General features: G+C 34.2%; 1 protein-coding gene across 1 annotated transcript; it reads right to left on the bottom strand.

The window, feature by feature from the left end:
- Window positions 1–686: 686 nt before the first annotated feature.
- On the bottom strand, window positions 687–27,753 carry LOC138324760 (transmembrane protein 65-like). The gene is made up of 7 exons (XM_069269887.1): window positions 27,354–27,753; window positions 17,818–17,862; window positions 11,489–11,556; window positions 5,720–5,774; window positions 2,053–2,095; window positions 1,636–1,741; window positions 687–1,041 (listed from the first exon to the last, which is right to left on the bottom strand). Exons 1-7 carry the CDS (start codon window positions 27,634–27,636, stop codon window positions 940–942), a joined length of 702 nt encoding a protein of 233 aa, XP_069125988.1. The 5' UTR covers window positions 27,637–27,753; the 3' UTR covers window positions 687–939.
- Window positions 27,754–27,820: the final 67 nt, after the last annotated feature.

The following is a 27,820-nucleotide window of genomic DNA, read 5'->3' as shown; positions in this document are numbered from 1 at the left end:
AGTCGTCATTATCCTCCGATTCAAACAAGTTGAAAGATAGAATATGTTCAATCACTTACAAGTTAAAACAAGTTTTATAGAATTTAATTTCAAAATATACAATAAATCATAAAAGAGGTGTTCAAGGCAGAATTTTTGTTTGTTTTATAGCTATCTCAGTAATCCTCGATGATACTGTCAACTGCACATGAAGATTATGAAAATATATTGCATTAAAAAATTCTCATCGAATGAAAAACGATAAGAGATCAATAATAGAATACCCACACAAATACAGACTTTACAGTCGTCTCCTCAATTAGGCAGAAATTAATCACTCCATAGAATCCAGGTAATTTGGAAACAGAACATCTAACATAATATAGTTGCCAATATTTTGTATTTTTATATTACAGGGTTATCTGCCCTTGAGAGTCAGTATGGATTATAAGGAATGTTATTTCTAGTGGAACATAATATTTCTCAGAGAAAACAGCATACTTTTCCCCACAAAATAATGATGCCAAAATCGATATTTATTCTCATGGGCAGATAACTCTGTAATATGCAAAGACTGAATGGCAACCGAAATACATACAACAGTAATGTTCTGCAATGCATTAAATTGCATGTTTTTACATAGCTTGACTGTCAAAAATACAAAGTATAAAAAAGACACTTCATTTTTCCCACAATATTTTGTTTGAAAAAAAAAACAAATATTCTAATAAATTATTTTTTCATCAAATTCTTAGAACAAAAATAGCAATTATTAAGAAAACCTGTTTCCTATAGATTCTTAACAAAACCTCCTGATTCATTACAGATACTTTCCAAACTATCTAATCAATACGATTCTATTGAAGGTAACCAATGGTATGGAGAGATGGGATGGTGACTTACAAACAAATCTATTGCACTGTATATATAAAATTAGAATATCCTAAAGCGTAGCCTCTACTAGGACTTGTCCTCTGTTGAGTCCTCGTCCTCTCGTCCCTTCATGAACAGCAATGGAAACATTCCTAAAATACAGCCGATACTAATGCCCACGGCTCGACCCTGTAAAATGTTAAATGTAAGTTAATTCAGGTTTAAAGTAAAATTGTATCCGATTTTCATTGTAACAATCATTCTGAGAAAGTTTAATTGAGTTGGTTTATTTGGTATGATATCTTACTAAGAGCCAGGGACATTAAGAGAACGGTGATTCTGAGAGAGGATAAATGCTTTCATAGTGATAAGACATTCTGTTTTTCTTGGATAGGAATATTTAGTCTTGATGGATCAAAGCAAAGTTAATTTGTTATCTTATCAGTCAAACCTGTCTATAAAATCACCCACGCGACCAAGAAAAATGGTCTTTATAGCTGAAAGGTATTTATACCCAAGGCAAAGTTTGTTGGAGGCAAACATTGTTGGAATTTTTTACCATTTCGCAACCTTGCGTGGTTTTATTGAAGCAGATGGTATTTATAAAGAGGTGGTCCCTTATGCAGGTTTGTCTTAAGGGGAGGTAATCTACCTAAAATTCTTCAAAAATGTTTTTTGTGAGATGAAATGTTTCAATGAACTTTAATAAAAGCATCAGTTTCCTAGCATATATGAAATGGGAGGTAACTCTCACTACAATCTGTTACAATGACCGATACATACCACATTGGAAGCCCATCTGGTCTGCTTCATGTCCACTTGTTCAGGTAACAGTGCTGGCGACCTCACTCCAAACTTACTGAACACATATTCTACATAATGGGCTGTCCTGTTGACAAAGGAATAGATTATATACAGAGTGATCATTACAGAAGACAATCAGATTTAGCAATGAATGATGAGAATACTGTTTGAAAAGCTTAGGTCGCTGTTCAATATAGATATTCTTGTTACATGTACAACCATACTATATATTGTCTACAGAGGAATATTTGATCACAGCAGCGACGGGTGATAATGAAATCTTTATATTTGAAAGCAGACTACATGTACAAGGTTACATTGCTATTGATACTGTAGAGGTGTAAAACGGTGAAAGCTGAGCCAATAATGTACAACATGTCTGAAGCCTATACCTACCCTACACCCGCCAGGTCTGATAACCAGTTTCCTAGGGCAGCAGCTGAAACAAAATTCAATAAATATCAAATTACATCTAAAATCATAATTATCATAAAACTTTAATTTTCATTTTATCATACACTCTAATGAACTTAATTATTATCTCTATGAACTTCAAGAAATGATTAACTGCAACTCAACAGCAGTTGTAGAAGGTATAAGATTTTTTTTCATAGAAAAAAAACCCCAAACGTTTAATTGTTTAACATACATGGGCGAGGTATAAAGTATTGTTAAATTGTGACCGACATATACATTAACCTTCATTATGGGCTTATTACCAGTTAAAAACTTTTCACCGGACAAGTAATTATTACCTGGCAATGGCTTATTACCAGAAATAGGCTTCTTGCCAAACATGGGCTTATTTACCAGACATGGACTTATTACCAGACATAGGCTTCTTACCAGACATTGGCTTATTATCAGGCATTGGCTTATTATCAGGCATGCATGGATTTATTACCAGATATTGACTTGGACTTGGACATGGACTTGGCATTGACATAGACAGGACAAGACAAGAATTGGGCTTATTAAGAGACAGGGACATGATGGACTTGTTACCAGGCATGGGCTTGTTATCAGAACTGTGCTTATTTACCAGACATGGGCTTATTATCAGGCAGGCATGGACTTATAACCAGACAAGGGCTTATTACCTGACATGTGCTTATTACCCGACATGGGCTTATTACTAGACATGGACTTATTACCAGACATGGGCACATTACCTGACATGGGCTTATAACCAGACAAGGGCTTATTACCTGACATGGGCTTATTATCAGACATGGGCTTATTATCAGACATATTTTTTTTGTTAAACACTAGGGTAAAGTGATCGTAAGTCGGACACCCTTTGTGTTCAGAACAGCAGTACGTCGAGATATGAAGACCACTATTAATCTAATGGGTACCGTCCGAGAGAGCACACTTTCTGCATCATATTTCCATTTCGATACTCTCGTTTTTTACCTTGCAATACAATACAGAGCAAATAAAGTACCTAACCTGCAATTCGATCGAGAGTCGGACGCATTTGACTATGAGTCGGACAGTCCAGATTGCTTTGATATTACGTCGGACAATCGGATTAAGTTAACATTTTATACAATTCTGAATCAAAAATATTAGTAATTTATCATTAAATAAGAAATTTGTTGTTCATATTACTTTCGGTAATTGACATATCGCCAGTTGTCAAGCAAACTGCACATGACTAAAAATGCATTTTGTATTGTGTATGCTACAACATTACATTTGCTCCGACATTGAATAGATACACGTGCGTTTGCGGGCACGTGATGTGGCTATATACTTCACTTTAAAATGTTTCCACCTTACATACAGTGTATCTCTGGGAAATCAATAAATATAGCTTGTATAACAAATGAGCCTGACGAAATAGTTGTAGATATTTCATGGACTGAAAAACGAAAGAAACTGCGGTCAATTTTAATAAGGGAATGTATATTGATTTTGTTTAATACAATGCTTGCAATTGGGTTGTTATATGTTTTAACACAACATGTTCCTTGAAAGTATATTCAGTTATTACTAAGATCCCAGGGAAAAATTATCAATGTTAGTAAAAGTTTAGAACATGACGTACCAAACCACGAAAAGGATCTGCAGTTCAAACGCGACTATGTATCGATGTTACGTGGTCAGATGTGGCGAGCACACTGGCCTTATCATTTAACAACTACATGTATTTGCCTAATCTGAGTTTGTGTTTTATCGTGGTTGCATAAGTTGAATAAGGAGAAATACCTGTCGCTCTAAACCCATTCTGAAATACACTGTACACAGTTTTGATGCTAGGAGACTTTGTCCTTTGCAAAGCACAAACATTTTCAGGAATTGACGATTGCCAATAGCAACTCCGGTGTTTCCTAATAAACACATGCAGAACCTGCTCCAATTACTTTAAAAAGAATTGAAAACTATACAACCAAAAGTGCTGTGTCCAAATTCCAGGATGGCTGGATGGATAACATCCTTTTCCCGCGCTAATCATGAGTCATGGCCATCCCAAATTAAAGTTTCTGTGTCTACATTGTAGCTTGTGTTGCCGATATTTTAGATAAATGATTCAGAGAATGAGTTTTGATATTTATACCATTGATATGTCAGAGAAAATTGTCTATTTGATGGACAAGTAAAAATTTTCGTGTATTGCGTACTCGATATCACTTCTTTGCTTTACAAAGTACATTATGTAACTGTACAATCAACAGGATGGCACCAATAAAATATGAGAAATCTTGTTGTATATATATATTTAAAATTTATTCATTGGGCTACACACGTTTTTCTACTAAAATGTGCGCTGCCATACATCCTGATTAAAAATTAAAGAAGAATACCAATGGTGACCTGAAAGGAAACTTTAAAGACTGATTAGAAAATAAAAAATAGATAAGAAATATTTATAAAAAAAATAAGGGATGACAGTTTCAAACTTATATGATGAAAAAAGGGTAATTACAGCACCTCTTTATGTCTATATATCACATATATTCACTGGTATAATGTTAAAATTCACTGTCCGACTTATGATCGTTTTGGACATTTTTGGTGTCCGACTCAAGATCAAATCACGTTTGCGACTTTGAACCAAATTATCAGATAAAATGCTGTGTCTATCGGCAAATTGAAGATAATTCTGCATTTGTTTTACACAAATCTTACAGCTAAACTTCAGCTTTAAGTTGCATGCCGTAATAATCAAAAGAAATGACTTCTCATATCAGTTTGAAATCACAAAACTTTACCCGCTCTCACAGTGAAATGTACCGCTTTTGCTACTATTCGCGATCGGACTTGGCAAAATATGTAAACGAGAAAGTTATCAACGGGAGACAACTCTAGAAAGTCAATACTTCATTTAGCATGTAGACAGCGTTTTTTTTGTAACGTGGTAACCGGAATAAGGGCGGTAAGACGTGTTAAAAATGTCCGACTCTAGATCGTGTCCGACTTAAGATCACTCTACCCTACCTTATGATCATACATTTAGACAAGCGATGAGTTGACATCTAAAATTAGAGATAAGGGAAACATTAGACCTCAAATATGATACTTAAAAAAGAAACAAAGCACAGAGTGGTTGCAATAATTTGATACCAGTCCTCAGGTTTCTATATTTGTATGTACCAACTCTGTGTTTGTCCTGCTGACATTGAAGACCCCCAGATGTTACATGATAAACAGTAAAGTTACACTTCAGTATGGTTCATTATAAGGTGTCCATGCCAGTTATCGACTATCAAACTGGTGTTTAAATACAGTCCAGGTTGTATTATCATGGTTGCTTTATCGGCATAAATAACGACTGCTCCATTGATTTTCTTGTTAATGACAAGATTTAATACTGTTACTATGGTAATTAGGAAGGCCGTGTCAAGTTGATCAGAATCATAATTTGTGAATAAACGTCAAATATATAATTTATCACATTATTTAATCAGAAAACCAAACAATATTTGATCTCTATGGTAACATAAATACTATGAATTTTTTAAGGTTGGTGCATGTTTTTCAACCTTTGTAAAGAAAATGTTTTTAAAATTATAATTCCTGGTTAAGTGATATTGTTTATCATCTATTTACTGCATACCTGCCATGGTAGATATACCAAGTACAGCGCCAAAATAGGTGTCGATGTATTCTCCCTGAAATAAGTAAAGTGGATATCATGTCACAATTAATGTAAACTTTTATTACACCAATACATATCTTCAGCCTGTAGCTGGTGTTCAATAAAATACATTTGTGTTCAATAAAATACCTTTCTGTTCAATAAAATACATTTCTGTTGCATTTGTCAGTGAAAGACAATACCTGTACAAGATAGAAGATTTTAGAATCAAAGATACATGTTAATTAAGTGGAACAAGAGGTCCATGAGCCTTGATAGTCAACTAGAGTTCTAAGGTATTCAGGCAAAATCACAATTAATTATTTGAACATACTTTAAAGCCATAATGCCTGAATGCCACAGAGATAATATCAGGTTTGGTACCCAAAAGGCCTCTTTTTTTTTTTAAAGAAGACGACCATGTTTGGAGATTGTTGTAAAGCTGATAATGTAACTTTGATGTAAAGTTGATGATGTAACTTTGATGTAAAGTTGATGATGTAACTTTGATGTAAAGTTGATGATGTAACTTTGATGTAAAGTTGATGATGTAACTTTGATGTAAAGTTGATGATGTAACTTTGATGTAAAGTTGATGATGTAACTTTGATGTAAAGTTGATGATGTAACTTTGATGTAAAGTTGATGATGTAACTTTGATGTAAAGTTGATGACGTATCTTTGATGTAAAGTTGATGATGTTACTTTGATGTAAAGTTGATGATGTAACTTTGATGTAAAGTTGATGATGTAACTTTGATGTAAAGTTGATGATGTAACTTTGATGTAAAGTTACTTTGAAAACTCATTTGAGCAAACTTTGTAGCCCTTTATCCAGTCATCCTACACAGTTGCTAGGCCTTATTGTTATTGAGAAGAAGTTGGAAATTTGAAAGGTTTATGACATATGATGCCTAATGGATCTAAGCAACAAGACATTGGACAAAGAATTGCAATGGGTTAAAAAGAAGGTAAGAGTTTCATGGTTCACCCCAGCGGTCAAAATGTCACATTTTATCGTGATGTAGATTTGTCTTTGACTCAAAGTAAGGAATGCAATTATTACAATACAGCTTAGTACAACTTATAGAACTTTTCATAATTTTACTTTTACTAAATTCAAAGGCAAACAGAAGGTTTTTGATAAGTATAAAGTTAAAGACTTTGGTTTCCAATTCAAATATCATGGGATGTATGGTGCCAACTGGAAGATCTTATCACAAATGAGCAGGGTCGTGTAACATATAAAATTCCAATATAATATAATTATCCATGTAATGAATATTAATGTTTATAAAATGGAACAAACTACTGGATGTACTTTCCAATGTAGAAAGTGGATGGTTAATGTTTGGAGTCTAATGACATAATGATCGTAAGATTCCTAGCGTTTCACAACAATAAACTCTATTCAAAAGCAGTATTGTTTCCTACATTTCAAAATGACAGATCTATTTGTGCTGCAGGTAAAGTACATGGTACTTCAAATTCCTGCAGGGAACAAATTGACATCGCGATCGACTTTAACAGAGACTTGTACACAAGATGCAGGTTTTAAAACATTACCAGTATATATTTTTTTCTTGTTACCATGGTAACTGCCTGCATAACTACATTAAGTAAATCAATCCCGCTCTGTATCTATTCCAGGTCCTCTTTATGTTTGTTTTATACCCAATTTGTCTATTGGAATCTGAGTGTCTTATTGAACATTAGTGTAAGAGAATAAAGCTTTATATACAATCTCGGGTTGGCAGACAATTCTACTTATATGTCAGAAAACCGCTCTATGTTCCATTTTTTTTTTTTTAAAGAATATGGCGAGAAGAAAATGACCTCAACTACATAGTGACATTAGACATGGTAATAGGGTGATACCACTGGTGTCCAGAAAAAATATAATATGGGGTATAAATAATCTAAAGGCACAAATGGAAGACACAGACTGATGGCAGGCAGATCGAAATGTAGGTAATGGAAACTCACTTCTCTATGCACATACCAAAGTTTGTGACAGAAGTGATTTTTTATGAGACATGAAATCCTAGGAGACCAGTGTTTAAAGGACAGCCAAATGTGATTCTAAAACAGGATGAGAGCTGAGAGTTTAGTCGCCATCTTTGAATGCCATACTGTTAATACAGACTACCTAGTACTGGGTGTGGGATGACTGTATTCTTCTTATACCGTCTTTGTATATTACAAAGTTACCTCCCTTGTCGGTAGTATCCATTGTGGCATCATTATTTTGAGAGCGAAACTCACATCGTTTTCACTGAAAAGTATGACGTTATGTTCACAAAAATGTGACGTCACAATCAATACCTACACGCAAGGGCAGATAACTCTGTTATATACAAATACAGAATAGGCACTTAGAAATTGTACTATACATTAACAGTAGTAAATGTCATGTTTTAGTTACTTAAATGAATTTTTTTAATTATAACATGCAGTTCATACACTGGTGAATGCCAAATACATTTGGTAAGGTTACTTAGTGGAGTTGCAGTGATTATGTAAAAATTGAAAAAGTGAAAAGGTGCTTAATAAGATGAAATTATTGCAAATCTATACAGTTTTGTGTAGTCTTGGTCTTTATTTATATTGAAATCGAAGGCCTCAAAAAGGGGAAGGGGCGCTTATTGGGTCGAATACGGTATATGACAATAGATCATTCAACAATATCATATTTCATCTAGGACTATGTAATGTTTAGGTTTATTGTCTTTCAATTGAGTTTAAATTGGTGTCAGACATTAAATTTGCTTTTAAACAAATTGAAATTGAATGCTAGCTATCTCATCAGTACATGTTGTAGTTTATGTTTAGACTTTGATATATCCATTACATAGCATGAGTTTGAGTGATAACAATAAACACCCGGCCGGTGATGCTGAAGCCCCTGCTGCCTAACAGAGAAGAGATCTGATCACTTTGGAACCCACCATCCTCGATACACCATGGCTTACTATCACTGTTGTCATATCCACCAATGGACTATCTCATAGTAAAACTGGAGATAGCTCAAGAGAAAAAAATTGACCAATAACAGGCCTGCAGAGACTTCTTACGAAGATTACAGATAGAGCAAATTAAAGCCTGACTTCAAAGCCACAGACAACCACTGGGTATCGTTCTTCAAATTTTTTGATACTTCAAAGGACCAAATTCAGCTGAAATTACCTGTGTGTTGTGTTGTCTTCAGTTTTACATAGTCTAGGGGTGGATATAACGCCAGTGATAGTAATCCCTGGAGCACCAAGGATGAATGGAACCCATCACTGTGTAACGGACATTATTGTTCTGTTTTACCATACCGATCGTGTAGCACCATGTAGTAGCTATACTTTTAAGATTAGCTCTAACGCATCCTTCATGAATTATTTATCTGGGAAGGTTAAAACATGATAATGTAATAGCCTCCAAACCTGTACATAAATGTCAATCATTCGTCTTTTCTATATAATTACAAGGTCACCATGTACCTCCATCAACTGTTGTGTTCCACACAGGAAATTAAATCAACGTTAAAAGCATGCTGGTCGTAGCTGTGGCTGCAGTAGCTGAGTGGTTATAATATATAAAGTGTCTTGGTAGCTGAGTGGTTGAAATATAAAGTAACTCAGTAGCTGAGTGGTTATAATATAAAATGTCTCGGTAGCTGAGTGGTTGAAATATAAAGTAACTCGGTAGCTGAGTGGTTAAATATAATGTTTTGACATTCTAACTCTAAAAAGCTTTAATTTTCACCTCAGTGTTGTAAGTTTGAAACCAACATAGGAAGTTGCTAGGTACTGGTTATAGCATAGGTTGGTGGTTTTTTTCATGGTAGTCTGGCTTTTCATCACCAAGAAATCTTAAATGACCGATAAGGACTTATAAAACAAATGGAACAAATGGTTCAAAGTATGAAGACCAAGTCATAGCTCTTAATGTAGAATTGTCGTACAATATTGAAGAAGAACTTTCCCCCCTTACACTGGATCTAACAATAATGTAATCTTATCGACAAGTTATTGGTTTTATGAAGAAATCAATAAATATCAGTTCAATTTTTTTTCTCGTAATTCAATTTATTTATTTGAGTAGCATATATCATTTTTTCATGTTAATCTAGATTGTAGCGAAGCAGGTTCATTCCTGAATGGCTTAAAGGGACAGTAATTATATTGATATAAAATAAGAATACAACAAGCAGTAAATGTACGAAGTAAATAAATTTGATGATAAAGGTGAAATCTGAGCTTCAATAATGGTGGAGACCTTGTACAAAAGGTCAAATCCCTAGATCCCTCGAGGAAAGAAACTAGCATCCAATAACTCCATTACAAGATACGCTGGCTGGCAAATGACGATGTACGAAAATTAGATTACTTATCATGTCAAATTTATCTCGAGAATTTACAGCTATACACATACTTTGACATGACAATTCTAGATCTATTCACAGGAAAATTGAAAATCAAATAGATCTTTTCTGAGAAGAAAAAAAAGTTGAAAAATTTCTATTCTGCTAAGGCAAACAGTGGCAGACGACAGCAGTTTATTTGTAAAAACATTTTTTTGTGGAAGACAAACGGCCTTTGGCTGGCGATGTAAAGGCCAATCTCATTAAAGTGTGTCGGAGCTAGCGATAAATTCTTCACACTAGCCACGTAACAGCAATATAACTAAGACTATGTAACACAACTGTTAATCAATATAGAAATATTTCTCGGTAATGATAAAATTTCTTTTGGAGGTTTGAACATTTTGTAATAACAGTTATTAGATAATTAGGATTACAAAGTGTAAGCGGGACCAAAATATTGTTTTATGATTTAAAAATATCATATTAAACATTTTCTTTCTATTCTGTTTCGCTTAACCCATTCAAATGCCCATCCTTTAATCCTTTAAAACATATTTTCGTTTGTTACACAAGCAAAATTGCTTCATGTGATTTTTTCTCATGAAATTCACGTGAAGGCCTTTTCACATGAAATATAAAAGAAAATATTGCATCACAATCTGATTTTGTTTATTTTTTCTCAGGTAAATAAATCTTAATTTTCCACCCTAGCATCAGTATATATTAATTAACTCCCTGCCTGGCCTCGCCCTGTTGCTATGTTTAGAATCTCACCGACTTTACAAGGTCTTATTGCAGTGCCTTGTCTGTTATAGAAAAGTGTATGGATCGATCTTAACCTAATTCAGACAATTAATGAACACAAATTCCAGTTCAATTCTTCCGTCAGGACGCGCATAGCATATAAACAGTTTCTTGTTGTGTGGGCTCGAGATTCAGCTTGGAAGATATGTCTGGTAAAATAATGGGGCCTTACTTAAAACTTTGACAAAAAGAATAAATCTTTGCTCAGTATTATTTTCAAATTTTTCAGTAGAAATTCGGAATTTTCTTAATCTTTTCCAACAGTGCAATATGAACATCTCTCAAGGTATCTTTTTAAATTTTTTGTTAAGATATGCATTTATTTTATTTTCGAAGTATCACAAACAGAATTCTTCTAATAATACACAGTTATCTCCTCTTGTCAGAATTTTTTTTTTTTGACAATCTACAACATAACAATGGCAAATAAATGGTGCAGCCATCAATTATTCGCAAGAGCAGACAACTCTGCATTATTAATGTACAGAAGTAGTGATTTCACTCTATCAAACGGCAGTACCAGATAGAATTAATAACAATTAATGACGCTAGCTTTATGATTAGGCTACACTTTGTTAAGATATACTTACGGCCATGATCATTATAAAGTTGTCTAGAAAGCCAAAGCCGATAAAAGGAATTGCATTGTGGAGCGTAACTGAAACAGAACAAATTAAAAAGACTTAAAAACGAATCTCACAGAACTGTGTTAGTAATAGTATTACTCCAAGGACTTTGGATTTTTTGTTTGACACAAATTAGCTAGGAGTTGTCACACTTAAGATATCAGATCTGGCAGCTTTATTAAATTATAATGGTGAACAAATTCATGGAGGTGGGAAAAATTAATTTCAAGAAGATTGTGTAACACTTTGAAACAAAACAGCAAATACAAACCTCAACATATACCGTGTAATAGCATATTATCAATATACAGATAAAAGGGGCGACAACTCTGTATAACTTCAAACAGCACCAATTAATAAATACAATGGAAGCAAACAGGAGAGTTTCACAAGGAAACAAACAAAAGATGTAAATGCTGTAGAATTATTTATACAATAAAGTTGCGAGTGTTAACAATCAAATGTACATTCATTTGAATATTATCAATGTCCCAGTGTATGAATAGAAGTATTGTAGATATGGAGATCTCGAGTAATTTGCTCTCTTTCCAGGTAATATAAGTTCTGTTGTGATAACAGTGAGACAAAAAGGGACGAACCTTACAAAGGGGATGATTGATAAAGGAAGATAATATATTACATTAAAGGGACAATTCTGTCGAAGAGTGCATTAAAATTTGCATATATATCAGAAACAAACCAGTTCTAATGGAAATTAGATCAGGTGGTTTTACTGTGATATGCCAGAAAAGCCCACTGTAGTGAAATATATGTAAAATGTTCAAACTTGCTTGCTGTCGCATTGAACCCTGGCCCTGGTAAGTGTAATAAAGAATTCTTTGTCTAGAACTACTCAAATTGCTCTTATAGTAGTGTGTTTACCTTATTAGATGCATGTTCTTGTCTAAATATAATTTCACCAATTCCTCAGAGGTTATGGATTGCATTTGATTAACACACGTGACTTTGGCTCGGGTATGGGTACAGCATTCATGTTATACCTGCTTAATCGTATTGATCAACAATTTGGAATTTTAACGATATCAATCAAAATACTTAACAATGTCGTGGAATTTGTCAATATTTCTTGCTATATGTTTCATAAGGAATGTAGAACAATACATTTATGTCATATTTTGCTTAGCCTCACTGAATTGTCCCTTTAACCAATATAGCAGTAAAATAAATTTCCATCCATGAAATACCCCGGTAATACCCAGGCTGATTCTACCAAATAGGAGTATCTCAAGTTTAATATAAATATGTCGAAATGATGGAAGTTTTTGATCTGACAAATTAATCTTTACCCAAGATAATTCTACCAAATAAGAATATACTGGAGTTTAATATGTTGAAATGATGGAAGTTTTTGATCTGACAAATTAATCTTTACCCAAGATAATTCTACCAAATAAGAATATACTGGAGTTTAATATGTTGAAATGATGGAAGTTTTTGATCTGACAAATTAATCTTTACCCCGGATAATTCTACCAAATAAGAATATACTGGAGTTTAATATGTTGAAATGATGGAAGTTTTTGATCTAGCAAATAAATCTTACTTCAAAGCTTCCAAATCAATTCAACGGCAAAAACATCCAAGTGTGCTACAGAGAGTTTTGATTACAGTTCATGTGTAATAAAATCAATATTCAGACTTCACTGTTTTAGACAATGATAAATAGGCATGAAATATTTTCGACTCAGAACAAGTTTTTACTATCAAATGAATTTCAGAGATAAAGAAAGAAATTATTATCTTTTTAATCTGAATAAATGCCTAATATTTGTTTGATAAATGTAACAAACTCCTAAAAAACTGTATCTATGTTGCAGAATTGTGATAAGAATCAGAATCGATTGGCACTTTTGGTTATCTCTCGAATGTTGACGGTTTTCTCTCGAATGTTGACGGCTTGTTAAGATAATGCTTTTTATTTTCCCTCATTTAATGCTTGCATGCATGGTACCATACTCCATCAAGTTGGAGATAGAGGAATAAGAACCTATACGTTCAGACATCTATAGCTATCACAGCTGGCATTAAAGTTGAATTGATGCCAAGTATATGAACCAACTGTAAATCGTTTGTATTGTGGCAGAAAATCAGAATAGTGTAAGCTACGGTGACATGAACACAGAGGCAGCCAATATATGTATCGGTAAAGATCCTCGTTGGAGGCTTTTACCCCCAAGGAGTAATTGTGTTCAAAACAACTTTCTTCCACAGACACAAATTTTGTATATTCTGTTCCAAAACAAGTACAATTCTTCACGGAATTAAAAATTAAACTGAAAAAATATTTCGATACAAATAGAAAGATAGTATTGTTCACAAAGATAAAACTTTATAATTTTAAACTTTATCACCAAATTCCTCTAGATAAAGTAAGAGGCATGGAAAGAAAATTGGTTAATTAGGATAAGTCACCTTGTCTAAAATAATTAAGAAAACTAATCAATTTGATGTAAATGCTAAAGGCACAATTATACTGAAATCAATACTTTTAACTTAATTGTAGTATCGTTAGCCAGAATTCAGAAGATATTTACACGAAATGGTTTGAAATGCACTGCAGCATTTTAAGCATCAGATTTTGGCAAAAAGTCGTTAAAGTTTCACCCTAGAAATCCTCAAGATGTTCTCATGATATCAAATTCACGATGCTATATATATGCTATTAAATCCTTATCAAGATCTTATAATGATGAAATTAGCAGGAAAATAATTACACTTTGTATAAAAAAGTACCAAGATCTTGCCAAAAGATCTTGATAATGTCTAAATCTATAAACTTTTTAAAAATTCCACATACGACATTGTAACATTCTCTGGTATAGGAGCTTTGTGAAAACTAAAACATGACAATTTTAAGAAATTGAAGCGGTATCAAAATTACCAGCAGTCCAGCTGCAGTACAACAATATTTGTATGGGCATCGAGACCTTGAAAGAAGAAATGCCTATTCATTCCTGGATACAAAGATATAATTTTGTGAAAGAGACGAGATGAGAATCCATATTAGAGCCATATCTGAATCAATAAATCAAACAATTCGTACATAACAGAAGTGATACATTTAAATTTAATGGTCGTATTTCAGTGATAAAATTATACAGTTATTCAGGAGAGATATTGCTTTCCAATAAAACACTTAGGCAAGCCATACATCCCCATCAAATATGTATAGATTTTGTGAGCAGTGAAAACTTGGTATCAATTTCTCAACTGCTATGCAGATTTAGATTTGGATTTATGAGTAAGAATACTTGTCAACTCTTCTACCTTTCTTAAATCTTCAGCTTTTATCTAGGAAATTGTGGAACAGTTTTCTGTATATGCAATGCTTTTCTAGGCCTAGGGATAAGTCAATTTGCAATGCTTTTCTAGGCCTAGGGATAAGTCAATTTACAACTGTTCAGAAGAAACTTGAGGTTTTTTTAAAAGCCAACTGTTCAGAAGGGACTTGAAGTTTTGCTAAAAGCCAACTGTTCAGAAGAAACTTGAGGTTTTTTTAAAAGCCAACTGTTCAGAAGAGACTCAAAGTTTTGCTAAAAGCCAACTGTTCAGAAGAGACTCGAAGTTTTGCTAAAAGCCAACTTTTCAGAAGAGACTTGAGGTTTTGTTAAAAGCAACTGTTCAGAAGAGACTTGAGGTTTTGTTAAAAGCCAACTGTTCAGAAGAGACTTGAGGTTTTGTTAAAAGCCAACTGTTCAGAAGAGACTTGAGGTTTTGTTAAAAGCCAACTGTTCAGAAGAGACTTGAGGTTTTGTTAAAAGCCAACTGTTCAGAAGAGACTTGAGGTTTTGCTAAAAGCCAACTGTTCAGAAGAGACTTGAGGTTTTGCTAAAAGCCAACTGTTCAGAAGAGACTTGGTTTTGTTAAAGCCAACTGTTCAGAAGAGACTTGAACTGTTCAGAAGAGACTTGAGGTTTTGTTAAAAGCCAACTGTTCAGAAGAGACTTGAATTTTGTTAAAAGGCAACTGTTCAGAAGAGACTTGAGGTTTTGTAAAAGCAACTGTTCAGAAAGACTTGAGGTTTTGTTAAAAGGCAACTTTTCAGAAGAGACTTGAGGTTTTGTTAAAAGCCAACTGTTCAGAAGAGACTTAAGGTTTTGTTAAAAGCCAACTGTTCAGAAGAGACTTGAGGTTTTGCTAAAAGCCAACTGTTCAGAAGAGACTTGAGGTTTTGCTAAAAGCCAACTGTTCAGAAGAGACTTGAGGTTTTGCTAAAAGCCAACTGTTCAGAAGAGACTTGAGGTTTTGCTAAAAGCCAACTGTTCAGAAGAGACTTGAGGTTTTGCTAAAAGCTAAAAGCCAACTGTTTTGTAGAAGAGACTTGAGGTTTTGCTAAAAGCCAACTGTTCAGAAGAGACTTGAGGTTTTGTAAAAGCCAACTGTTCAGAGAGAGGTTTTGCTAAAAGCCAATCTAAGAGAATGTAACATTTTTATAAGGTCATATATGCCTGGTTCAGTATGTTGTCCATTATAATAACAGACTTTGTGAGTGAAACCATGAATTGCCTGTAAGACAGAAAGAAACCATTAATGCAGAAAACTAGATGTTTACATCTTCGATAGATCTGAAGCCTTCCAATAACCATATGTCTGTCTTTTCCATCTTGACAGGTCTTTTCTTACTATAGAGTTAAGCTTTCCATTAACTGTTGTCAGTGATGTAGAAATAAACGTCATCATTCCGAACGTTAAATATCGCACACAGGGGTACACAGCCAATCAGCATGCCTGATTAACAGGGGAGGGGAGATTACTCTCTAATCTCATTAATTTCGATAGGAGAGGAGCAATTATTCAGGAATATAATCTAGACTAAAGAATCAGCGTAAGCCTGATTTAGCAGTAATGCAATAAATAACAATCCTCCGATAGCTTACTTTGTGTAATCAACGAAACCAAATGGTGATGATCTCTGCTCAGGGGAGACAACCTAATGTATTAAGTATATTTTATGTCATCAACATTCATGACTATAGATTTTTTCTGCGGTTGAAGCTGATGATTTGGTGTTCGCTTACAAAAAAAGGAAAACATATACTTTAGGAGCTAGATTTTTTAGCAGACAGCTGTACATTAGAGGCTTCATGTATTGTAGTGTTATTTAACTGGAATGGGTCAATCATCAATGATCAAATAGCTCAATCAGCAGAGTATTCGGCTAGTGTTGGGTTTAAACCCGAGTCTGACCCTTACATTTTCTCCTCTCCTGTCGCAATATGTTATGAATATTTGTTGAAGCTTTATAAACTTTGAACTTGGTTACAAATATAAAAGTTTATCTAGATTATACAAATTTTCTTTCTGAATTGGCAACATAAAATTGTAATATATAAAATGTACCATATTTGACCAAATAAATTCCCATGTCCCTATAAGCTCCCCTCCCCATTTTTGAGGCCTTTATTTCAATTACCCAGGCATAAATAAAGACCAAAGCTACACAAAACTGTATAGATTTGCAATAAATTCATTTTATTAGCACTTCTTTCAATTTTTCAATACTCTTAAAGCACTTATTAGGTCGAATATAGAATTTAATATTCAAATGAATGAAATGATGTATAAATAACACATGGAACAATACGTTCATTCTTTCCTTTAACCACAAGGGCAAAATGTAATTGTGCCAGCTGTAACAGCCACAATGAATAAGGCAGCACATGAAGTCGTCATTAAACCAGTAGATATATAAATAACTCTATGTATTGGCTTCCTTAGATGTTTGAAAGGGGCCGACCAGGTATATATAAGGAAAGCATGTCAACAGTATTAATGTATGTGTTTGTTTTGTATCGGACAGTGAGATAGCATTCTTTCATTCAAAGTTTGGTAACTGTTGGTGAAATATGGTTTTGAACATATTCAACGGTTGGTGCTGTAAGTCAATATTATATAGCGGGTTTGGACAGGATTGATCATCGGTGACCAGGTTACTGAGCAGTAGTGCAAACGGCTAGTGTTCAGAGGTCCAGGGTTTGAATCCCGGTCAGACCGCTATATTTTCTCCTTACAAAATCTGGCATGTCACAGCACAGAAATCAAAGCCCAATATCTGTGATAGGAAATTTTTTTTTACATTCTTCTGGAAGACAAACAAGGATAAAAGTTCTATAAAGTTCCTTCTGATATTTCGAGCTGGTGCATGGTACCGTAAGAACACATCAATCTCATACAACACATACACATTAATCTCACATAAGGTAAGGGAAAAGAATAATTCTATACACATTAATCTCACATAGGGTAAGACAAAAGAAGAATTCTATACATACCTCTTTTTAACTGTCCTGACGTGGGGGGATGCACTTCAGTTGTACCTAGAAAAAACAACAAAAAAAGGTCATTACTCAAAAGTTCAAAGCAGACATATAAACCTCCCATAGGAAACTCAATGTAAACCTAACAGATACAGCCGGTGAAATATAACATTCAGGAAAATTACTGCAATCAAACCTGACATAAAGAACACCTCTAGAGAAAGGACACCTGTCTATAAAGGACAGACCCATCAGCCCAATTTGGTGCAATTTACTACATGTACCGGTACATAATTACCTCTGTATTAAGGTCACCTGTCTATAAAGGACAGACACATGAGCCTCATTTGGTGCAATTTACTACATGAACCGGTATATAATTACCTCTGTATAAAGGACACCTGTCTTCATAGGACTGACATATCAGCCCCATTTGGTGTTTAGTTTTATTAGTTTAGTGTCCTCTTAACAGCCACTGCCAGTTGAGGAAAGCCAAAGTACTTAGAGAAGGAAAGCCAAAGAAAGTAAGTTCCTGACATCTGCACCCCATGGGATTTGAACTTGCAATCCAGAGGTTGGAGGCTTGTGGTAGTCAGGACGCTGACATTTTAACCACTCGGTCACTGCGGCCCCTTTGGTGTAATTTGCTGCATAACATACCTCTGTATATAGGACATCTGTCTATAAAGGACAATTGTATTTGTCCATTTGGTGTCTATTATAGAAAGGTTAGACTGTATATGGTTAATGACATTCAGTAATTGTAATTGTAAGTTTATAAGGTACCTGATGTGAGTGGTGTTGTTTAGGAAGAATGACTATATATATATATAATGACTATATATATGTATACATCTTCCCTTATTTGTTTGTCAGGAAGGAAAAGTATGTATTCATTATCAGCATTTCTATTTTAGGCATTACTTATTATATTCTGGACAAACTATCTACTGCCAAGCCTATTCATCCAGATTTGCAAGGTCTCCTTAGGATTTAAGGGAGCGATCAGCAACGACAAGAAAGACTCTTGATACAAAATGACTCTTGCAGTTGAAAGAAAATTAATCCTGGAAATCATATGCTTTTATCCCCGATAACTCAAGATAATGAACTCTAAGCCAGACTATTAAATCAGCTCTTAGCCAGGGACCTTATGGTGATTTGTAATTAAGGCGAGCAAATCTGGCCTGGACCAAGAGTCAGATGTAGCTGATCCCAGCAAAGTTTGGGATCAATGTCATCTGGATCCATTGAATGCTTTAATGCTTACACAATCATTTGCTGACAATGTCGTAAATCTCGGAGACTAATACAAACAGTTACAGCCAAGGTGAGGATAAATCTTCATCTTGACTGGTTAACCAGCGGTATCACCTGCAGCGTGTGTCTACAACTTCACATTCAACTCGTAATGGAAATTTAGGTGATGACACTTTAAGAGTCTAGATGTCAGATAACAATAGCCTCAGTGATGATAATTTAGAATATCTTGGTAGAATGATTAAGATTATTTCATTAGCATAGATTTATAATTCATAAATGTTTTCTATCTAGTAGATGAAAAAAAAAATCAAAAAAAAATCTGAACATTAAAACTTATTATGTTGGAGAAATATCTGTTCTTCCATGAAGTCGAGTGGTTAAGATGTCTCGACATATCACCATACCCTCCCCACCTCTGGGTTGCAAGTTTGAATCCGATGTGAGGTAGTTGCAATGCACTGACTGCTGGTCAGTGATTTTTTTCTGGGTACTCCGGCTTTCCTCTACCAACAAACCTGGCACATTCTTACATGACCCTGGCAGTTAATAGGATGTTAAACTAATAAAACTCTAAAATCAATGTCATTTAACATGCAGGGGAGTACTTATAGAAATGGGGGACACTTATTAGGAATTGGGCGGTGCTCACAGAATTGTTAGATACTGTAATTGACGCTTATAAGGTCAAATACAGCATTAAGAATTGGCGGTACCACCATTGCCAATAAACCCAGTCTCTGTATAACTGCATTATTCACTCTGTAAATAAAGAGAGACCTCTACAATGAAGACAGCAAGATTTATTCTCAAGCAACAACTGATGTATAAACCGCTGCACTCTACACCGGACAAACTTTCATCTTGAGGTTTTATTACAAAAACGGGATATTGCGTTTCCTTGTCCAGCCAATCAATACAGGGATCCAGGCATTGTCACCAAAATACAGGCACGGGCGTCAAATAAATGGAATCTATTTTAGGAGAAAGCACACCAATAGAACATCACTTGAATCAAAGGTGAAGCGTCAAACTCGCAAAGGGCACTAGCGTTTTTTTTGTTTTCAGACCAAGCAGGTCTGCGGAGACGGTAATAGAATAGAATTGCTGTTGTAATTATATAGTGCATTATACTACCAGGATATATTTGGTATCTGTCATTGTACCTTTAAGAGTATTACAGACTGCTTGTTGGTTGTAAGGATGGTCTCGAGCTCCTCTGTGGAAAGTGTTTGGTGTATGAATGTCTGTATGATTTGGGAGTATCTTTGTCTTTGTCTTGGTTTTTTTTTTTTTGCAATAGTGTAAAATCTTGTAAATCTTGTATGCTTATCTGCTTCAACTTTGACATACCCAAACTTCAGAAAAAACAAAGACAACTGAATCATGGAAGAACAAGAAAGTTAAGAAAGTCAGAGTCTTTAAACTAACAGAAAGGAAATCATGATGTATATATTTCATATGTATTTAATACCAAGTTAGGTTCTTGATGACAGTTAAATAACAAAAGATATTTGTGTGAAGATGGAGCCAAGCTATATATATGGTGTCCTGAATACATGTATATGTTTATATAAGAAAATTGTTAGGGACAAAAAAAATTGGAAGTTGACCGACATGTATTGCCTGAATCTATAAAAATAATGATATCTCATTAAGCTACACTTACAATAATTACATATACTTAACCAGCCTATGACCAGATCAATATATAAATTATATTTATAGTGACCTGAGGCATGTACATGTCATCAAAATAAATAACATTTTATACATGAAGACATGTTTTTTACAGCCAGTCATAAATTCACAGTTAACATAATTATCTGTCCAAAACATTTATGATTATAGTTAATAATCATTTCCTGAAGTTATTTCCCCCAAGGGCATCAGAGCACCGTCACATGCGGATCAGCCACATAACCATAATGATACTTTCAGGGAAACTGAAATTAAATCAAATATACTAAAATAGGTCTACTTGGATCTTATACTGAACAATCATGTACCACTAGTATCATTATAGCAGCTGATTGTGTAGATATAACCCAGAGGTGACAGATGGTCATCTTAAGTCTGTGATAGTGATAATGTACTGCTATATGCCATTTGTTATACCACATTCCACGTAATAAGCACCCACCCAACCCCACTTCCATCCAATCCCATCCCCTTTTCAAGGCTTTGATTTCATATAGGTATATTGAATAAGAACTGTCATTAGATGTAAAATTAATGCTATAGATTCTTTAAAAAATTATTTGTGGCTTATTTATTTTGGAAAGTTTCATTGAAGGTCTGAATTCAATTCACACCAGACACTCCATTTCGCAACCCCTTAATTTCACTCCATTTCGAAACCCCTTAATTTCCTGAAATATTTATTACCCTTGGCACTAATTAGATCGATTACAATATATGTATATTTCTAGTGTAGAGAATTCAAAGTAATGTGGCTCTGTTTTGTAAAAGTTCTTTAGCATATCTAAATAAGTTTTCAACAACATTTTTGTGTGATAATGAACAATTCCATTTTAGACTAGCAAATATTAATTGACAGTAGTTCCAGATTTCTTCTGTCCATCCTTTGGTTTTTATTTTAACATCGGACAGACTGCTAAGTGTTTTTTAATATGTACACTGTCAAAAGACATCAGTAACAGGATACCCATCTACTGTACATACATCTATACCCATCTCAGTCACGAGACGGTCCGAAGAAGGATGGAAATTAAAAGGAAGATGGCGCTATGGACATGATATAGACCCCCCTTGCCCCCCCCACAGGATACCCATCTTCTGTACATACATCTATACCCATCTCAGTCACAAGACGGTCCGAAGAAGGATGGAAATTAAAAGGAAGATAGCGCTATGAACATGATATAGACCCCCCTTGCCCCCCCTCTCCCTCCCCCAGGCACTTCCCATTTCATTAAATATGGGTATATGGGTAAAAAGAAAAATGATGATGAAATAACATAAATCATGTGTTGTACAAAACATATACCCGCGGTATTATACATGTACAGTGATTATGATTCTAGGGGAACTTCAATTATCATCAGTCTCAGGTAAGTTTAGTTCTGAAATCTTTCACAGTACTATTGAAGTGTCAATTTCAGAACACAACTTGTCAATATTGTTCCCATCCCCTAATTCAGATGATTAACAATGGGCCGTTACATGGTGTGAAAAAGACACCAGACGACGTCTGCAAGGTGTTCTTGACAACCATGCAGCAATTACGCAGCCAGCAGCGAAAAGATTAGCCCAAGGACATGCAAAACATTCCAAACTCATTAATTGTTCTCAAGTTACAGCTAAAGAGAAGCATCCATCTCTTGTCAATCCTGTGTGGATCCAGTTTTAAGCTTTAAAACGCAATGCCAACTGGTGCTATGTATCCTTATACTGTGTGTCCAAGTATAAGCAAACGGCGACAGGATTCCCCTGTAATAATTCTGCGTGTGAAGCAGAGCCTGCATTTAGCTGTCCCCAGGCTTTTATCTACAGAAACAAAAGCCCCAGACTACGAACCTAATGAAGTAAATGGTCCTATTAATTCACTGTTGTCGAAACTTGTCGTCCTCCTTGCCAACAATAGTACTCATTATTTTGGTAATTGTTTAATGAAGCTTTGGCAGTGCCTATAATAGGTTTTATGTCTGTCAATATAGTACATGCTTTATCGCTATTATCTGTTTACCGTGTTACATGTCCAACAAAATGTTTGACACATTCATTGATTTTTCACCCATGATATTGCATAAATGAAAGTACATGATTCCATAAATTGGTGTGTATCTAGGTAATGACACGATGTCAAAATCGTTTTAAACACATCTGTTTTATACTCATGGTAGAAAGAAAATTTGAAAACAAATTTTACATGCAACAAAAATGTCATTCCATCTGCTACTTTATCATAATAAAGACTACCCTAGGGAAAAAGATTAATTGTCAAAAATATGCAGTCAAACCTGTCTATAAAGACCACCCAAGGGACAGAGGGAAATCATCTTTATATACAAGTTGAATTGTGTTGAAATATGCCATTGGGACCATGAGAAAGTAATCTTATTAAGCAGGTTGTCGTTTTACAGAGATGGTTGCTTGATAACAAACGGGAATAACAAACGGTAATAATGCTGAAACTAGCAGGTAAAATAACTGTTTGATGAAACAATATTTTGTGGACAAAAAAAGTCAATGATATTTTAAATTTTCCTGTACTCTTAAAATAACAGTGTGCATTAATCTGTTACAGTAAATCATGCATATGCCTTTTATCCTTTGAGACGCATTATCATGTCACGATTCAAATGTAAAAGACTTGCAAGTTCATGTAATATGGGATTCAATGCTGATGTTAGAAGCATCACATGTTGTAAAACATTGTTAAATCAATGGGATAGGGGCGTTAATACAACTCCAACTCTTCTCCAGAAAAGGGGAGTGGTGCTTTTAGTGGGATGGCTGCTAATTACGGCAAATACAGTAAGCAGTCTTTATACAGAGGATGTGTCAAGTGGATGGTAATAGCTATGAGAACAGAAATATCAGTGAAGAAAGGGTGTTATTTTGGATATTTAAGGTATAAAAATATTTCTTTAAAAAGATATCAGGGACTTCAGGTCATCAGCATTGAGGGATGAATTATCTTATAAGCAGGAAGTGTATACCTCTAAATACACAAAACTGTTCATACACACCAAGTGATGACACAATATTTATACTTGACTCAAACACATTTTTAAATCTATACTAGACTAAGATTGGCTAGCTACAAAGGATTGTATTCAAGTGAGATAATATTTAACAAGTCATAGAATTATATGAAACCTATGTCCTAGGGAGCTTAATTGGGTTTGGGTTTTTTTTAATTAAAACTTCAAGCATAACAAAACTTCACAGGACATAGATATGAAATAAGAATTCAGAATGTTGTTATGTATGGCAAAATTTACATGAAGGAACTGTCGTTTGATATAGCATTATTGCTATGCCATTATTGATATCAATAATAATTGGTACATAATATCACAATGACCTATTTGTCCATGGACACTATGACCATATTAATAATATTAAGTTGTCATAATTGATTTATGCCTAGTACAGCTAATTAAATGGAAAGTACTTCAGCTCAATTAGTGATATATATGCATATACCAGTATATGTACAAAAGTATTACATAGGGGAATCCATTTGTCTTTTGTTACAACAAAATTGATTTAAACTAATCTTGGTGGATTTACATCTAAATAATGACAATAAAGATATAAATTGTACCAATTAAATTCAAACAAAACCTTTGATCTTAGCTTATGCATGGTGACAGCAACAATTCTCTTTTTTAATTGAGGAAACAAAAAAATCTTTAAAGTTTCCTTTGGTTGAAGATTACAATGTATATATAAGACATCATGTAATTGCCATATTAACAGCCCTGGTTAGCTCTTAAGACCATCAACAAACCATCTCAATGAACCAAACTGATTTATATAAGATAATGTGAAAACCTATTAATCTATTTAAACAATTACAACTATGGATCATCCTATTAAAACAATGGATTGATTGAAACAATGCTAGGATCCATCCATTAAGATAATAAAACAATAGATGAACTCATTAAAACATTAATGGATTGACTAATTAAAACAATGGATTAATTCATTAAGATATTGGATCCATGTGATAAAACCATGGACAAACTCAATACAACAATAAAACAATGGACCAATCTGTTGAATCAATGGATCTATCAAAACAATAGATTAACCCATTAAAACAATGGATCAAATAAAAAGATGAGTCAACCTGATAAAACAAAGTACCAATCAGTTAATTAACTATTTAAGGATGAACCCGAAGGAAATATCTTCCTGCTATTTTAACCGGTTTCCATTTTATGCTGAACAGAGACACCAGTACTTTTGTACCGGAGTGCTAAGAAATTTTTTTCTTCTAACTTCCTTATTTGGCCAGGATAACAAAGCCAAGCCCGCATTCAAATCATTCAATGAATGAGGCAGCATATCTTTTCTGGATTCTGATCATGAAGCAAGAGAAATTTTCTAAAAAACAGAAGCATATTCCTTAGTATTACACTCTCAGGCTCGTAAAATTAAAATAGGAATGCAGGATATACCTAATGTTAATGAACAGAATATATAGATAAACTGTTGATATATTATACCAATTAATATGTGCAAGGTTTGAGTTGAAGCCATCCCCATATTCTTTTTAAGTATTGTAAGTGAAACGGTGTCCACTTTTATTTCTTGAAAGCTCATTTAAATTTCAAAAGGGGAGCTCCTTTTATCTGAGAATAAGGACCCCATTTATGGAACCCCCTGTATATACATATTTGATACCACATAATGTATCTGTATACAAATAGAACAGCCGTCATACTGACCATGATTCAGGTCTATGAATTTGTCATTCTTCGCACAATCTGATAATGACATCAACTTTTACTGTCATGTCTCTAACCACCAGAGAGCAAAAGTGTTTTAGGAAACCTGAATTATTTATAGACATACATTGAAAAAAAGATTAGGTTGTGCGGTGGTAGCTGAAGTCAGGTACTTATGTTATAGACTTGTATGACATTTATACATGATTCAGAATTACTCATCTAAAGGTCTACCATAACGGTATACAATAATGACATTGGGTCGTGTTGAGGAATATTTCGTTGTAAAATGACAACTTTGCTTCTAATGTAATTGTTTGTGTTGAAATAAACATTTTTTTTTAAATTATAACCAAAATAATAAACATATTCTTTCTTCTGAAGTTCATTATTTAGGTGATGGTGACCGAGTGGTGAATGTGCATGGCATACATGTACAATGTACTATTATAATTATAAGCCTTTCACCTCTAGTTTGTCAAGTTTGAATACAACATGGAGCAATATTGCAGTGTAATAACTATTAATAATATGATGTATATATATGGTAGTTATGTTAGGGTTTTTTTTCTCCAGCTTTCATCCACAAACAAACCTGGATCAACCTTAAATGACCCTGGGTGTTAATAGGACATTGAACTAATTAAACAAACCAAAATTTTAACCAATTCTTTTTGTGATGTAGGTCCAATCATTGAAACTTTCAGTAAAAATTTAGTGGAAATTAACCATATTAATTAGAAACATCAGTGATTGTTCAGGAATCAATGGAGCCCAGATATGGTTCCTTTTCTAGTAAAATAAACAAGACGTCTTCCCTAAAATTTCACAATGGATTACTCTAGTCTTTGATTTAGAAGAGTCTAAATATATAGTAAATGGTGTTTTATGGAAGAATGAGTTACTAAGAGCATATATAACCAGCAACTATAAGTCCACATTTTATAAACAGTCTAGTCTATTAATTGAAAACAAACTTTGAGTAAAAAAAATAATAAAATAACAATCACCATTTTTAAAGTTACAATTTATACCTTACATCTGTTTCAGAACCATTAAAATCCTTCATGATAAATGTTCTTAAATTAGTTCTATTAGTTACATATTTTCATACAGTTATTGTTAGTAAATTTATACCGGCTAGAGTGCTCCAAAACAAATATGACAGCGTCATTAGGATCAACAATGATAAATTAATGTACACTGTTGTTTATCTGATTGGGAAAAGCCAAATGGAAGTTATAAATCAATTCTTCACTATAACTACATTGTACTTGGTCTATATATAGATTGACGTAACAGCTAGCAAATATTAGTGAAGGGTAAATTGGTATGACATATTAGATCTATTAATCCCTAAGCTGATCTCCAATATTCCATGAGTGTCAATTTTGTTCCCTACAAGTTGCTAGAGGGCAGGATTGAGGCCTAGAGGTTTGATTCTGCATAGAAGAAACTCTGGAAAGGACTGGCGCATTTACACCTTCAGTGCACAATTGTGGGGTCCCCTGGGGAAACATTTCAAATCAATCTTCCTGTTATGATTGTAGTGTCATCAGAGGCATTGAACTAGTCAACTTGATAGAGTTACTTACTTGCAATACGATATAAAGCTTAAACACTTTGAGCATAAGCTTTATGCTTAAGGAAAATCCTGTGCTTGAGGCCAAGGGTGATTACAGTCCATCATTATATCAAGAGCATCATCAATATAGCCTATATGATTACAATCAATATCTCATTATATTTATAATAGTATCGTAAATCTTTGTCTTTTACCATTTAATCTCTAATACACACCGTTCATGGTTTTACTTTCACTTTTACAGCTGACAGCTGGTTCACAAAAGATGTCATACAAACCTTTGACACTTTCGTTTTCACTTTCAAAACTCTTCAGTTCGTTATATAGTAAAGTTCTTTCGTGGGGCTTCAGGGCAAAAATGAAGTCCCTGGCAGTAGACGAATCCTCTACGGACCCATGTATATCCCGATACACAGTTGAAAATCGGTTGTCAGGAAACTCCGGGTTGATGAGTTTGTGAGCTCTCCTCCGTGAACTGATTGCTTGCCAGGAACATCCCTGTCGTATGTATTGTCTCTGTAGACAGGTACACGCCGTACATCCCAGTCTCTGTAGAGCCATGTCTTACTACGAACAGGTCTGTCGCCGTTATCACATGTGAACTGCTATCCAATATTGGCTAGGCCTTACACAAACCGATCGATGGCAAGCATTGACCTCTAGTAAATGGGAGTAATCATTTCTCGTGCTGTAATTTTGTTTTTGATTACGACATTAATGTCTAATATTTTCGCTTTGTTTTAGT

This window comes from Argopecten irradians, chromosome 6, assembly GCF_041381155.1.
Source record: "Argopecten irradians isolate NY chromosome 6, Ai_NY, whole genome shotgun sequence".
Classification (NCBI taxonomy): domain Eukaryota; kingdom Metazoa; phylum Mollusca; class Bivalvia; order Pectinida; family Pectinidae; genus Argopecten; species Argopecten irradians.
The sequence above is the reverse complement of the archived record's forward strand: the minus strand, read 5'-3'. Positions and strand labels throughout refer to the sequence as shown.